This window comes from Centroberyx gerrardi, chromosome 10, assembly GCF_048128805.1.
Source record: "Centroberyx gerrardi isolate f3 chromosome 10, fCenGer3.hap1.cur.20231027, whole genome shotgun sequence".
NCBI classification, from domain to species: Eukaryota; Metazoa; Chordata; class Actinopteri; order Beryciformes; family Berycidae; genus Centroberyx; species Centroberyx gerrardi.
The window spans coordinates 837976-854070 of NC_136006.1; the positions used below are offsets into that span (position 1 = coordinate 837976).

The window sequence follows — 16095 nt, forward strand, 5'->3', positions numbered from 1 at the left end:
AAGATCCAATAGAAAGACATGAGCGGTTAGACTGTGAATGTTTGATATGAACAGTGAGGGTAACAGTGTGGGAGAGAGTGTGGTGTAAATACTGTTTGTTCCCGTCTTGTAACGGGGGGTAGTGTCACTTTGACTGACAGGAACAGCCTCTCTCTCCTTTTGGTCACCAGATATTTAATGACTCAGGAACTCTGGGCCTTTCAGTGCAGAGAATCACACTTCTTCTGAATCAATAGATATGATCAGGTTCTCTTCTATATGACAATCAGCCACCAAGACGGATCAAAGTTCAGTCCCAGAAAGACCAAATCGACGCTGGATTAACAGCAGTGGCTGAGTGACAGGTGGGAGCTTGCATAAATGGCTGCCTCTCCCATCATGCCCCCTGAGAGACTGGCCAATAGGGAGTGGCCTTGCAGCGATGATGCAGATTTGCCCCCTGGTATATAAACTTAAACAACCATATTGACACTTCTGAGCAGTTGGAGCATTCCCAGCCTTGCCTCGGGTGTAGGGATTGCAAGGGGAAGGCAAAACTACACGGCGTCGTCCACTGTGTAGTTTTGTTTTTTTGGGGATATTTCGAGGCTCAACCGTTCTCACCTTGGATTTTCCCGGAAACCTTTCTGGATAAGGAGATTGTTGCTCTAGTCACCTGGGCTCTGTCCCATCAAATCAAGGCATCCTTGTGGATACAAGTGAGTAGTTTTCCCCTTGTATCCGTCTGCAGCACATTACCTAGTCACAGTTATCTACCTGTACCTTGTTGATGAGTGAACTCTGGTTTCTGGGCTGTGTCAGATGCCACAGTGATAAGAGTGAGGATGTGACAAAGTGTTGAAGCGTTCTCAGTGGAATACGCCTTTTGCCTTTGTTTTTGCTTCAGATCAGCGTTGTTTTGGACCGTTCAAGGTTGCCATATGCATGCAATTGGTGCAATGATTTCAGAAAAGCCAAGAATAGCCGCTGATAGCATTAGAGTGGAGTCTCAGCTGGGTGGCCATGTCTTTTTAAGGGAATCAGCAGCGGGGCTATCAGTTGCACCTCCAGCTATGTGCCACATGGTGGCTGTCAATCAAGCAGGCGGGGGGACGGGGTATTTTTGGCCACTGCCATATCTGTCCCTCAGATTCCAATCTTTAAACATCGGAAGTTAATCCCGTTTTTTTCCACTGGGGTTTTATGAAACTTTTGACTTTATTGATCATTGTTTGATAAAAATGCGATCATGTCAACATGGTTTGTGTGATGACAGTCTGCCAACTGCAGTGGAAATCTGAGTAATTTGAGGCCTTCATTTTAAATATCCTGACATGGCTTGAGAGTCTTCCCAGCTTCATGTTGAGCTTTAGTAAAGTCTTGTTCTGCTGCTGGACCACACGGTCCTGTGAGAGAGTTGTCCTGCTGGGTGTGATGCTGTGTGACGGTCTGGACGGCGGGCCGGTGCTCCGGTCCCGACCTGCCATGCTGCTGCCAGCCAGGCGCTCACACTGGCTCTCTCTGGTGGGACAGCAGGTCTTCCACCTCTGCTGCTGTCTCATTCACTCACAGCATGGCCTACACATTCAGACACTGGATCCAGTATTGATCATGAAATATTTTGTTTAGCTGATTAGATTTTAGTGTTTTGGGGTTTGGATGCCATTTACATTTTAATCATTGAGTTAATGTTCTTTATACAGATGTGAAGAATAATCCACATATGGCAGTCCTTAACAGGGGGATAGATAGATAGTTCTGGCACTAGTAATACTTGTAGATATTTATAGAACCAGGATTAGTTTTGATGTTTTTAAAACCCAGGATTGACTGACAGACTACAGCTGGTTCTGATTATAAAACAAATAAAATGAGTTTCTACATTAAACTAATTGCTATATTGTGTTGGTTTTATAATTAGAGCTTCCTAGATGGGTTTGGAGAGTTAAAGGAGCTTCAGTATCTGTTGACTTTCAGCTGTGGCAGCCATAAAAGACTTTAGAGGGCCATAAAACTGAGTAATAAAAGCATTTGGAAGGTTCCTAAATCTAGATACCTGAATGAGTTAGTGGTGTGTAAACCTACAGCTGGTAGTGTGTGAGCTCAGGGACAAGATGCAAGTCATTTCTCATGTGGATGTTCTCCATGAGAATCTTCTGAAGTGAACAAGTTAGGTTGTGAGTTGAGTTTGTCTTTAAAGAGTGTTGGGTTAAAGTTCAGGGATTTGGACACAAGAATTAAAGCAAAAAGTTTCCACCTCTGCGCTCCTCTCACAGTAATACAGTATAAATAACTGGCTGTTAATTTATCATGTGCTTCTTAACAGTGAGGGCCTGTAGATAAAGTGCTGTGGGCACTGAGGCCAGAGGCTAATAATAGTCTGACCTGGTCTGGAACAGCTTAATCCCCTTTTATACTGCGGTCAGTCAAAGGTTCAGATCACATGGCTGATGTTGAAAATTTACACTGCAAAAACTGACAGACTTGTTCAGTGATTTTATCTTCTATGCAGACTTATCAAGCTTATTTTACGATTTTTATAGAGAAATCATCTTACTGGTTTCAACAAATTTGACTTTTTTTGGCATAGATCAAGTGGAATTTATTGAAACCAGCAAGATTATCTGAGGCTGTGAGATAATTTGACTAAAAATATCACGAGAAGATAAAATCACTGGACAACTTGGCATTTTTTGCAGTGTAGGTGTTGATTCCAGTGTGTGAAGGGCAGCTGGTTGCTTCAGTCTATATCAACTCTTATTTCTGTTTGATTTGCTGTCAGGAGCATCGTCATTATTCTGATCTGAATCTGACAGCTTTCCCCCATACTGACCTGTTGATGAAGAGGTCAGAGCGGTTCTACATGTTCAGGTCTTTTAGATGACAGCTGGTTGTTCTGATGAGTTAACAGGCTGCCGGCCGCCAGCTGCCGCCGCCGCGTCTTCACCTGTCAGCCCGACCAGAGGGAACTTTCCACCCGCCTGCGTGGGGCCAAAATAGATCTGAAATCACTGTTTGTTTATTTGAAATTAAAGGCTGATTGGCTTCTGAGAAAAAGTTAGAAAACACTAACAGAGGTGTATCTGCAGGAGAGACTGAGGGAAACAGATCTAGAGATAGAAGGAGCAGTGGAACCAGGAGGAGAGAAGTGAGAGAAGTGATGACCTGGACGCTCTCGCTCTATAAATATCCTGCTGCTTTCTGGGAGTTATGGACGCTCTCAGCTGCAGCGCTCGCATATCAAACAATACAGCCGGTCCGCTGAAGGCTGATCACACAGCGCTGGGCCGGCTGGTTCAGACAGAGAGAGCATCATGTGTCAAAGCAGCTGATTATATGATTGATAACCGATATCAGTTAAAAAAGTGGCAGACAGTACAAGTTATCCACTAAGCCTGTCTGTGTGTGTATGGTTCATAATGATAATAATAATAATTTCTATTTATATAGCACTTTTCAAAACAAAATCAAAGTTTGAACAAATGGCATAGATCAAGAAAACAGACAGTGAGGTTTTAAGAAGTGAATTTAAAGATGATACTGACTGCCAGCCTTCAGTAAGTCATGACATTATATATATATTATATTATATTATATTATATTATATTATATTATATTATTTGTGAGTAGTATAAAATTCAATGTATAAAACTCTGCCAGCATTAAATAGAATGCTGTAGAAAAAGAGATATCATTGCATTTATATGTTAAAGCTGCAATGTTTAACTTTTCTCCCGGAGGCAGGAAGTGTGTTGTTAGCCCCGCCCCAGCAGCTGTCAGTCATGTTGATGATGTCATCAGGTCAGCCGATCTGACGCTGATGTTCACCGTGTTTCTGAACGTTTAGCTTCGCTCTTCTTTCTTTTATCCTTCTTTCCTTTGTTGTTGTTGCTGTGACTTCCTGCTCTGCGGCCGCTCGCCTCACCGCTGACCCCGCCCACCCCTGACCCCGCCCACCGCTGGCCCCGCCCACAAGGGTTAGGGTTAGGGTTTGGTTCACGCCCCAAAACGCCCCAATGTCACTGAAAAGACAGTTTCAGACAAACAGGGGATTTAGACCTGAACACAGACTGATGGTGGAGGATAGTTGCTGATGCGGTTCTGTTGATGGTCACTTTGTTGCTGGTCGCTCACCCAGTTTTAACCCGTCTGTCTCCCCAGGGTGCCGACCAACATGTCAACACAGGCGCCAACATTCACACAGCCGCTGCAAAGCGTTGTGGCACTTGAGGGTAGTGCCGCAACGTTTGAGGCTCAAGTTAGTGGTAAGAAGCTTTTCTTTTATTTCTCTTTATGAGCATGCGGCCGAACTGTCCGGGAGGGAAGCCGGTCTGAAGGAAACTGCAAGGTGGATCTGCAGAACATCGTCTCCTGACATTTCACGTCATATTTCAGTAGGATATATGACATTCTTAGCACAAATTCCTCCCTAGTTCATGAACTAGGGAGGAATTTGTGCTAAAAAGGGCTTCATTCCAAATTGCTGAAGTCAACCAACATTGGCTTCATTTTCTGTCTAAAATATAAAATACTTCACACACATGCAGATTGCAGCATGGACTGTGATATTATTTGTGTTGACATTTATAAAACAGAGATAAATTTTCCTGTGTACAGTTATCAGTAACAAGCCTGAGGGGAAAATGTTTTACCAGACTGACGATGAAGTTGAATTTATTATATTCTATTATATTCTTGCTCACAGTTAAACAAGTAGACAAATAAACATGTAAAAACAAACAAGTATGCAGACAAATAAAATATGAAATATGCATTAACAGAGACTAGTTTCAGCTGAGAACATATTAGACGAGTGCAGTTCACAGCTGTTAAGACGGTGATTTCTGAAAGTGGATCCCGCTGTTCACCGTTTTGTCCTGATGTCTAAAGAGTTTTCTTTAGGAAAAACATGAAAAATACATTTCCATATCCTGTAAACTGTATGATGTTGGAGGTCCAGTATTTTGTTACTAGACCAGTTCACCAGCAGGTTTTGGATCCTCAGTTCTCTGGTCTGTCCTCTCCTGCAGGTTCTCCAGTTCCTGAGGTGAGCTGGTTCCGTGATGGCCAGGTTCTTTCTGCCGCCGCTCTGCCCGGCGCTCAGATCTCGTTCAGCGACGGCCGCGCTGTTCTGAGGATCCCCGCTGTGACCGCCGCACACAGCGGGAGGTTTTCCGTCAGAGCCACCAACGGCGCTGGACAAGCCACCAGCACCGCCGAGCTCCTGGTGACAGGTGAGAGTTTGGTGACTTTCATTCCATTTCATTATATATTCAACATCCTTAAAATGTAGAAGATGGGCAGACAGTAAACATGTTACCAAGACTTCAGTTACCTACTATCCTTTAAAGTGAACAGCCGGCGCACGCTGTGGAGATTTCTGCTTTCAGAAACACAGGAGTGGGCCGAGGCTGAAGGCTCCTGCCACACCAAGGTCCCTTCAAAAATCTGCCAATTTGTTTTTGCCTTACTTATCGGCAAAATGCACACATCGGAAAATATAATTTGAGACTTCATTACAAATCTGTAGGGTGTTCTGGTAAATTCGGCATGTATATAATCCTCCAAACAGCCTGAATTTTAACGGACCGGCCCGTTTATGTGGCGGGGAAGTGGAACTACATCAAGCGTCCATCGAATAAAAAACATGCTCTAACTTGGTAAAACATGACAGAAGGTTGATTGTTGTTGGTTGTGAAACAGTCCAACCTGCCCACCATGCTGATGATGGTCTCGCTCTGCGGAGGGCAGAGTGTTGTTGTCATGACAACGCTGAACTATAGAGTCCAGCATTGGACCTGAAATTACACAGAGACCCTTAAAGTACCACAATCTGCTCTAAGAAGTTAATCTGTCAATCGTTTTGCAAGAGTAGGTGTCACTTTTTTCAAACAGTAGATGTCTCATTGTGCAACAAAACTCTTCACGTAAACATGAAATAAAAGAAAAGCAGCAGTAACTGAACTCCGCTCTGTGTTTCCAGCGGAGACGGCGCCGCCCGCCTTCCTCCAGAGACTCCAGAGCTCCAGCGTGAGACAGGGAAGCCAAGTGAGACTGGATGTTCGTGTGACAGGAATCCCTACACCTGTGGTGAAGTTCTACAGAGAGGGAGCCGAGATACAGAGCTCCCCCGACTTCAGGATCCTCCAAGAAGGAGACCTTTACAGTTTGTTGATCGCCGAAGCCTTCCCAGAGGATTCTGGGACATATTCTGTAAATGCTACAAACAGCAGCGGACGGGCGACCTCGACTGCTGAACTGCTGGTTCAGGGTGAGGCTTCACTCTCTCTTACAGACCGTCAGATGGGTCAGGGATTCACTCTGGGATGTAGAGACACCCGGTCATGTTAAGGTGCTTCTGATGAGTATCCAACAAATTACACCTCCTGTTTGGGAAGTACTTTTGTTATACTTACTGAAGTTTTACATTTAAGATTAGTCTCCATTTCACTTGTCAAATTACCAAGAAAATCATGATCAAAGCTCTCAAAACTCATCTGCTCACAATTGCCTTTAATATAATTTTGTTCCTTGCTCTTCTCCATAATTAGTTTTATCCTTTTTAAGTTTGCGTCTGTTTGCTATTTGATTTTTTTCGCCAATTGATATTCCTATTATAATTTTTCTGTTGCTATGAGTCATTTTATCTTTCTGCTTTCGATTTAATGTTATTAAATTGTAATTTTTTCTCTTTTTGGACATTGTTTTTTGCTGTGAAGTGTCTTTAGTACTTGGACAGAACTATTTACTGCCACATTAGACAGGAGTTGTTGTTGCTGTACCCAGGAGGACCGCAGGACGGGACGGGGCGGGACGGGACGGGACGGGACAAGAGGAGCTGAACAGTAAACCATGTTGTAGCTTCTGAATCTAATGTCTGATGTGACTGTCTGTCCCATGTGTCCAGGTGAGGAAGCCGTTCCTGCGAAGAAGACTAAGACTGTGGTTTCAACCTCTCAGATGTCACAGACTCGTCAGACCCGAGTGGAGAAGGTAGAGCTGATATGTTGTGATTTATAACTGTAATATTAAGGCAAATACAAGGCAGAAGGTAGACTTTATTATCCCAGCGGAGAACGTCTTGTGGTCACTTACATTACAGCTACAGACCTGACACACATAACATGCAATGGTGAGGTAACTTTTAGAATTACAGCTCATTTCATTACTTAACTACAATGTAATTAGACAAAAAACAAATATGACATATTATCGCTGTTGGGTGAAAATCTCATAACCTTTCAAAACCCAATGGATAAAATAAAAGTTGCAAGATGAAAACAAACCTGGTTTTCTTACCCTGAAAAGTGACATTTTGGAGATAAAAGGTTTGGTTATTATACGATAACTACTAATACTGCAAGAGAGTTACTTTCAGGATGTAATCATATCCAACATCAGGGAATATACTGTATATATTTGTATTTATATATTTGTTTTTAACAAAAGCCCATCTAGGGACAAACATTGCAAATTAGCTTAAGTAATAAATGTTATGATATGTGACATGAAACTGTTCCTCTCCTCTCCTCCTCTCTCCTCCTCTCCACTCCTCTCCTCTCCTCCTCTCCTCCTCTCCTCTCCTCCTCTCTCCTCTCCTCCTCTCCTCCTCTCTCCTCACCCCTCCTCTCCTCTCCTCCTCTCTCCCCCTCTCCTCTCCTCTCCTCCTCTCTCCTCTTCTCACCTCTCCTCTCCTCCTCTCCTCCTCTCTCCTCACCTCTCCTCCTCTCTCCTCACCCCTCCTCTCCTCTCCTCCTCTTCTCTCCTCTCCTCCTCTCTCCTCTCCTCCTCTCCTCCTCTCTCCTCACCTCTCCTCCTCTCCTCTCCTCCTCTCCTCCTCTCCTCTCCTCCTCTCCTCCTCTCCTCCTCTCTCCTCACCTCTCCTCCTCTCCTCTCCTCCTCTCCTCTCCTCCTCTCTCCTCCTCTCCTCCTCTCCTCTCCTGCTTCCTCAGAGGATGGAGGCCAGTTTCCAGGCCAGTGCGATGATGGAGATGCAGGTGGAGGGGGGCGTGATGATCCAGCAGCTGGCTCATAAAACCCCGCCGCGGGTTCCTCCCAAACCCACCTCCAAGTCCCCCACCCCCCCCTCGCTGGTGGCCAAGGTGGCCGGAGGACGGCAGCAGTCGCCTTCACCCGTCCGACACGTGAAGGCGCCCACTCCCACTCCTGTCAGGTGAGAGACGATCACATTCACTACACCTGGAGGTCCTGCTGAGTCTGGTTCCCCCGGCCTGCATCAACTGTTTTCAGTGTCAGAATTAACCTCCAAATTTAATGAACTGTCTCAGTGTTATTGGTGCAGAGAAATCTTGACAACTTGCCTCATAACACAGTACACACAGCCACATACAGTACCAGGAAAACCTCATACTGCAGGGGGACAGTCCAAGACTCACTGTAGACAAACTGTATGCCACCCAAAACTTAAGGTTTAAGGTACATAATGAAGGAAAGGAAAGTCGCTGACTCTTTACCTCTTCATCTTTTATTTTTGGTTTTTATTATTATCCTTACCTATTTTTATCTTTCTTTCTTTTTTAATGTCATTTTTTGTGTTTTATGTGAAGCACATTGAATTTGCCATGTGTATGAAATGTGCTATATAAATACATTTTGCCTTCACCTCCTGTGTTTTTAATCGGTACCAACGTTTCTCCTTTGGATTATAAAAAAAAAAATTGTGCTGAAACGTTGGTCCTGATTTAAAAAAAACACAAGGAGAAAGAGAGAGAGTGCGACTTTTTTTTCCTTCAGTGTAATTCAAGAACCAAAAAAAGGGGAAATCCGCACTCTTAAAAAGAAATCCTGTTTAAAAAACACATACACTGAAAGAAACAGAAAGAAATGTTGATCCTTAGTAAGAAGTAGTGAGGAGACAGGGAGACTTCCTTCTCTTCAGTATTTAAAGCCCAGGCAGGCAGCAGTGAAGGTGTGGATGTGGCGGTGAGGTCGGCGGAGGTCGGCCCCTCGGTAACGCGGCCTCCTTCCCTCCCCAGGCCTGCCTCTCCCACTTCAAGACTCTCAGTCTCCCCCATCAGGCCGGTCAAGTCGCCCCTCACCACCCACAAGCACGTGGCGGCGGGCGCCGACGTCCTGCCGCCCTGGAAGCAGGCGGGCTACGTGTCCGAGGCCAGCTACACCAGCATGACCAGCGCCGCCGCCCAGATGCAGACCTCCGCCACACAGCTCACCATGGAGCAGCACTGGGAGCAAGTCAGCAGCGTCAGAGAGGTGAGGGGGGTGGGGGTGGGGGGCTGCTGGGGGTGGGGGGGTCCGGCCGAGGGATGATGTCGCCCTCTAGTGGCCAAGGAGTCAAGGGAGCAATTTGAAGGGCGAGGAGGACGGATGGTGTTTCACTTGAAGAGTTTCCTTCCAAAATGAGAGATCCACCATTTAAAGACTTGGCAGTGAAGGATCATTCAAAAGTCTAAACTAATGGAGTCAGGGAGAGAAAGCCATTTTTATTTGATGGGAGGGGTGCAGAGGGGCAGGGCATTTAAAAAATCTGATGGTTTTATTGGTTAGAAATGTATATTTGAGCATGATGTCACCATGACAGATACTCTGTTCTCCGGGAAGTAAAAGTACTGGGAGTTCATTTCATGGGGACTTTAAACAAAATGACCCATACTCTCATATTGACTGCTGGCAGGAAAGTGAAGCTCATTATGGGCTTGTATTGATGTTAAGACGTTTACTTATAAAGTAGTTCAGTTTTTGAGGACAAAGTCGTTTATGTTTTTCAGATATTGCCTGATGAATTTCAGGTAGCAAAGTTTTTCCAAAATGGATGTACAGCATTTTGGAATGAAACCCTTCACTTGAGAAGAAGAACAAAACTCGAGCTCCTGCACGCACATGTTTGAATGAACAAATGTGTGACATACAACAGTATGACACAGTTGTTGTTGTTGTTTTTTTAATCAAATCGGTTCGTTCTTTCCATATTGTATGTTTAATATCTTTTTCCCGAGAGCTGCCTGAGTCTGAGCCCACACCCTGTTGCAGTGCTCCATTTACAAAAGCTTGATGAACTGTCTTGCGTTGTTAATGTGACTAACCGTCCGTCAGAGGCAGCATGGTGAGGATGATGATGGTAAGAGCGTTGCCGTGGCTACAGTGGTGGCAGCCGTGGATCAGGCTCGCAGCCGCAGTCCTCATCGTAGCGATGCCACCGGCTCCGTCGCCGTAGACCTGAAACCTGCAGAGGACCAGGTAGTTCCAGAGAAAAATACAAACCATGTCCATCCCATCGTCCCATCGTCTCTCACCTGCACCTGGATTCACTCAGAAAACCCATTCAACAAGCCCATAGTCCACTCTGTGTAGCTGGAGTCCGTTTTAAAAAAATCTTTGTATGTTTTTTAATTTCTTCCATCATTCTCGTTTCCATATGAACGTTTTTGCCCATCAGTATTTTCTTAAATACTTTGACATTCTTGCCTTATGTCAGTTTTTTCATGTCCCTCATAAATCCCCGTCATTATCCCGCAACCCTTCTCTTCATTGACATTTAACTGTAACATGATACCCATAACAACCTATAATGCCAAAGTTAACCCGTTTGATTTGGTTGATAGCTTCAAACCACAGAGTCAGAGTCGGACATTTTGCCAGATGACTCTGGTTTTACCCAGAACGCCGAGGGAGAGAACGACCCGGAGAACCATCAGGAAATGACCTGTGACCCTGAAATCCGTCATCACATGGATATGGATTTAAATGACGATGGGTTGAATACAAGCCGTTGGGGTATTTTAGACACTTTTGGCCGTCCAGACCTGGAAACGGAGCGGGTCACACCGGAGGACATGGTGACACCGCTAGTTGAAGAGCCGGATGATGCTGCTGAGAGCCGGCTGGAGATGCTGAGGGACGATGAGCAGATGGAGGACATGGCTGTAACGCCACAGTGCGTCCACCCAGCCGACACGTCCCCCGGTTCAGACCAAGAACACGTCTCCCTTGCCTCGATATTCCTGTTTCATAATCAAGGAATCTCACTCGGCTTGAATGAAGAGATTCCTTCTGCTGTTACCCTGGAGGAGTTTCACCCTGATCTAAACCTCGACCTCCAGCAGCCTGAGCAGCAGGTAGCTGCAGATCTGAGTGGACACAACACTTTCTTCCTTGTCACGATTTCGCCATCTTCTTTTTTTCAGCACTTTCTTTGCCTTTATTTTTGCAGCGTGGTTGTGGTCGTGTCACCGTTTCACCTTCAGCTCTTCAGTACCACAGTTTTTTTTGTTGCGTGTTCACATTTGTTTCTTCACTTTGAGCTCTTTCCACGGTTTTGTTTCCTGCATGTGAAACAGTTGAGCATGCATTGACCTCATCAGACAAGCTGACACTGACCTTATTCACACAGCGGCCATTTTGAACACTCGGGGTGGGAACCTCTACCTGGAAGTCCAGTCAGCTCTCCGATTGTTGTGAACCAAGATGATCACACAAACATTTATCACTTCACTGATTCACACAGAAAAATATATTAGAAACAAATGGATCTCAAGAATCCAGAGGATATCGGTTCACATTTTGATATATTTGGTCCGTTATCTCTAGCTACCAGAGGCTAGCCTAGCTAGCTAGCTTGTAGCTTTCTAACTAGTAAGCTAGCTAGCTTACTTGCTGCTAAATTCAATTGGAGTTTGCTGCTAATCTGATAACTGTTGGGTCTATCTGAAGTCTTATGTGTTGGAGTCACACTAGTTTTATGCCAATCCTCTTGGTAGAGTTTCCCGTCCCGACAGTTCAAAATGGCCGCTGTGTGTTCTCAATTCTGTTGAGAACAGACATGCTGTATTACTGCTTGTATTTGAGTATTTTTGTGTCTTCGTGCCATGGATGTCCTGAGATCTATGTGCTGTATCCAACCCGCTGTTCGTTGTCTCCAGGCTGAGGGAGGGAAAAGAGCCGGGGCGGTGGCCAAAGTGGTGGCCGCCGTCGACCTCGCTCGTGTCCGTCAGCCCGTGCATGGGGAGGGCGGTCGGGCTGAAGACGAGGCTGTAGAGGCGGAGTTAAGGCAGCAGGCCACCGCCGCCGCTGCTGAACAACAGTACCAGGCCAGCAGGACAGTGAGAACGCAGGCCGGCTCAATGCTCACTGCTGCTCAGCACTTTACCCCCGACACAACCCAGCTAGTGTCTCAGGTTAGACAGGCCTTCAGCCGGGAGAGACACGCTTAGCAAGGGATTTGACCCAGTGATCAGTTCATCTAGCCTGTTTCAAGGCATTTTATTGTATGAGAAACTATCTTCCTACACTGGTTTCAAGCGATTTAATTCCTTCTGTAGCAGCAGCAAGAACATTAACAGTGTTGGGAACTTGTCAGTTGTTTCGAACTTGTAAGATCATTAAATGATCATGTAACAAGTGAAATGCCTTGAAACCAGCTAAATTAGGATAATTTCACTTAAAATCATAACAAAAAGCTTTGTTAAACTGAGGAAAAATCTCTTGATAAACATGTCATTTTCTGCAATATGTCTAGATAAAAGAATACTCCAACCCTTTAAATATATATTTAATTCATACTCTTGAAATCTTTCTGAGGTTGTAACGGCTCCATGTGAACTCTGTTGGTTACTCTAGATACAGAGAACGACAGAAAGCTCCCTCCATGTGGACACTGGTCTCGCTCCGTCCCCAGTTCCACATTTCACAGTTTCTAAAGTTTCTGTCCCTAAACCTGATCCTAGCTATGAGGTAAGGACAGGCAACATTGGGCAAGCAGTAGAAACAACCTGCATAGGAAGAGTGGAACTTAACAATTATATAATTATCCACCAAACTGGGTTAAATACCTTTTCACTAAAACATAAATAAAAAAAAATTTCACCAGCTAAAAATGGAATACTAAAGTAAAATAAGATAAGTTGCACTTTATTGATCCCCTAGGGGAAATTCCGGAAATATTCGGGACAATAAATAAAAATTCGGGACAATAATAGAAACCTTACTGTAGCTAATAGCCAGCTCAACATTTATTTGGTTGTTACTGCTTGCCTGAGATGCAAACCTTGTTGTGAACAGTAGTTTAGAAGTGATTAAATAATTTACAAATTGAACTTCCTCTTAACCGTGTTTTTCCTCACCCATTAATCAATAAACATACTTAATTCAGTATCCACTTTACAAGCTTATTATTCCAGTTTTATTTTAAATTTCCATTATAGCTTTAATAAAACTAACGTAGACCCTCCCTCTGCTGTGGCTTAACCAAAATAAACCAGTTTAAAATACATTTTTCTTGTTGCTGATGGTAACGCTGTTCTCCTTGGGTTGGTCAGGTTTCCAGGTCAGGCTCTGCTATCGCCTCTCTGCAGAAAGAGCTTTCCTCTCCCTCTGCCACTAGACAGATCATCAAGCCGGTCAAGTCTCCCAGTCCTTCTCGTAAAGTTGTGGAGATGAGAGTGACTCCGGAGCCCCCCCCTCCTCCCTTTAAAGACTTGGCTGAGAAATATCAGACTCATTTTGGGTCTCAGTTACAGACAGGGGGGATGTACGCAGGGGGCATGGAGAGAATATATGAGGACTGGGAAGCCCAGGTTTGTAATCCAGTTCAATAGACTGGATCAACACAGGAAGAGAAAACCTGATGTGTAACTCTGAAGATCTGATGGTTTCTCCATGTTAAACCAGCAGCAACAAAACAGATCTGCTCAGATAGTGTTAAAATCAGGTTTTTCTGATTTCTGTGAAAATCCAGGCATAACCATCCCCCTAATTAAGACTTTAACATGTTCCTCGATGCTACTGACAACCTCCTTCTCACCTCTTCAGCCCATCCAGCCTCCACTCCATTCTCTGTGCCACGCCCTCTTGGTCCACAGCTTTACATGTTGAATGTGAACAGCGTGTCCAAAGTCTTGTCCTCTGTTTGCTGTGTTATGGAAGTGGTGTTTGCCAGTTGTGAGATTATAAAATACATGAACTATTCGCTAATTCCCGGGCGCTAACAAAGATGTGACTGTACCACAGGTGGTGGAGGCAGCAGCCGTGCCTTCCCCCGGCGACAGCGTGGTTCCTCCCACACTGCTGGCTGTGAGTAGCTTGGTTCTCCTCATAACCGCTCAAGAAAATCTACTCATTTAGCTGTGGAACAGTTAGATTTATCAATTTGTGTTCTAAATGTCTTGTGTTTCTGTCCCCAGGGCTTGAAGAACACAAATGTGACGGAGGGCGAGTCTGTGACGCTGGAGTGCCAGATCAGCGGTCACCCTGCTCCGGTCATCATGTGGTTCAGAGAGGACTACAAGATCGAGAGCTCCATCGACTTCCAGATCAGCTACGAGAGCGGATTCGCCCGCCTGGTGATCCGCGAGGCCTTCGCCGAAGACAGCGGCCGCTTCACCTGCACCGCCACCAGCGAGGCGGGAACCGTCAGCACGTCCTGCTACCTGCTTGTTCAGGGTCAGTACAAACAAAACGCAGAGAAAAGCATCCCACGTGACAGAGATTGCAATTGCAAGCTCTAATTTTTTGATTAAATATAAACACAAACCATCTACAAGCAACTAAACCCAGAAACAATCCTACACGGTATATTCTAGCAGACTAACTCTGTTTTCCTCCTCTAGTGTCAGAAGAGATTGAGAGCAGAGAGGAAATGGCTGTCGTCACTGAATACGTTGAAACTGCTATGGAAAAACAGTGAGTATATTAAAGCACCTCTTACATGGTATACAACTGTGTTGTTGCTGTTTTATGAAACAGATCCTGATGGACCATAAAGACATGGATAACTCCACAGCTATCGCACATTTTCTATAGATACAGAAATTGAGAAAGAAATGAAATAGATATGTTACACATTCCAAGTGCCTAAAAGATATCTGTATACTGTTTAGATATGACATTATTACAGATAGATTTCCAATAAGCCACCTTAGTGAAAATGTAATTCTAGTGGTCCAGCTTGGTCCAGATAATCCTAATAAGTGACTTCTTCTTCCAGAGTGACTGAGGAAGCCAGAGAGGAGATCATGTCCCAGGTGAGCGCGGCAGAGTCAGAAACCGCTGCAGCCGCCGCTCCCTTCTTCATCAGGAAGCCCAGCGTCCAGAAGCTGGTGGAGGGAGGAAGTGTCGTCTTCGACTGCCAGATCGGAGGAAGCCCCAAACCTCACATCATCTGGAAGAAGAGCGGTGTGCCGCTCACTACTGGATACAGGTATGTGATGAGTGCAATCAAGTGACTGTAACAGATAGGGATCTTAGTTCTTCATTTTTATTTATTTTAGGTTTTTGGGGTACAATTTCAGGTTCTACTGTAGATGTCAGTTTTTCTTGTTGGGTAACTTTTTTTCTAATTTGGCACATAGATGGTGACTCATAACCTGGACACAAAGAATGGCACTGATTGGCCCACAGGGGGCGCAATAGTGAGCCCTCAAAGTCTAAGGCTCAGCCCCACTAAGCCTTCAGTCGAAGAGTTGTGAAATTTGATAAAAATAATATCTGCACATGCGAAACATTTCTGCCTCTAGAACCTCTAATGGCCATTTTGGATTTTTTTGAAAAACATTTTAAAAATCTTTTTCTCTTGAACCGCAGGTCAGAATTAAATTAAGTAAAATTGATTGGCAAGTAAATTAATTGGGTATGCCTTTACTTAGTTTGCGAAAAGCTGAGGAATTGGTCCAAAAATGGCCAAGTGATTAACCTATAGTTTTTTTTTTTATTTGCACAAAACGTTCAACTGACTGTGAAATCATGACAAAATAATCAATCCACTTGAAATCCACTTGAAAGTCTTGATCATATCCCTGAATACTTGAATCATCTTTGTCTTGTTTTAATGCATTTTTCCACCGTCCATCAGATACAAAGTTGCCTACAAGAAAGAAACTGGAGAATGCAAGTTGGAGATCTCCATGACCTTTGCTGATGATGCTGGAGAATACTCAGTTTTTGCCAAGAACCAGCTTGGAGAAGTCTCAGCCTCCGCCACCCTGCTGGAGGAAGGTACGTTAACATGGAAGTGGAGCAGAAAACTAACAACTAGATAAGCCAATGCACAAGTGCAAAGTGGAGATAGATCAGAATGGAAGAAAACTGGAGTCTGCATAGTCTTTTGAAAAAACAATTGATGTCAGCGGTTTCTGCTAGCCACAT

The 16095-nt window shown here is 44.5% G+C and overlaps 1 protein-coding gene across 1 annotated transcript in view; it reads left to right on the plus strand.

Moving 5' to 3' along the window:
- The first annotated feature begins 565 nt into the window (after window positions 1-565).
- LOC144539873 (titin-like) overlaps window positions 566-16095 on the plus strand; it is a 61981-nt gene continuing 46451 nt past the window's right edge. The window contains exons 1-12 of the mRNA XM_078286143.1: window positions 566-698; window positions 4141-4244; window positions 5010-5213; window positions 5963-6250; window positions 6887-6972; window positions 7932-8152; window positions 8976-9199; window positions 13946-14025; window positions 14136-14394; window positions 14562-14634; window positions 14939-15151; window positions 15803-15945. Coding sequence (XP_078142269.1) covers window positions 4154-4244; window positions 5010-5213; window positions 5963-6250; window positions 6887-6972; window positions 7932-8152; window positions 8976-9199; window positions 13946-14025; window positions 14136-14394; window positions 14562-14634; window positions 14939-15151; window positions 15803-15945 — 1882 coding nt within the window. The 5' untranslated portion in view covers window positions 566-698; window positions 4141-4153. The remainder of the gene's footprint in view (window positions 699-4140; window positions 4245-5009; window positions 5214-5962; window positions 6251-6886; window positions 6973-7931; window positions 8153-8975; window positions 9200-13945; window positions 14026-14135; window positions 14395-14561; window positions 14635-14938; window positions 15152-15802; window positions 15946-16095) is intronic.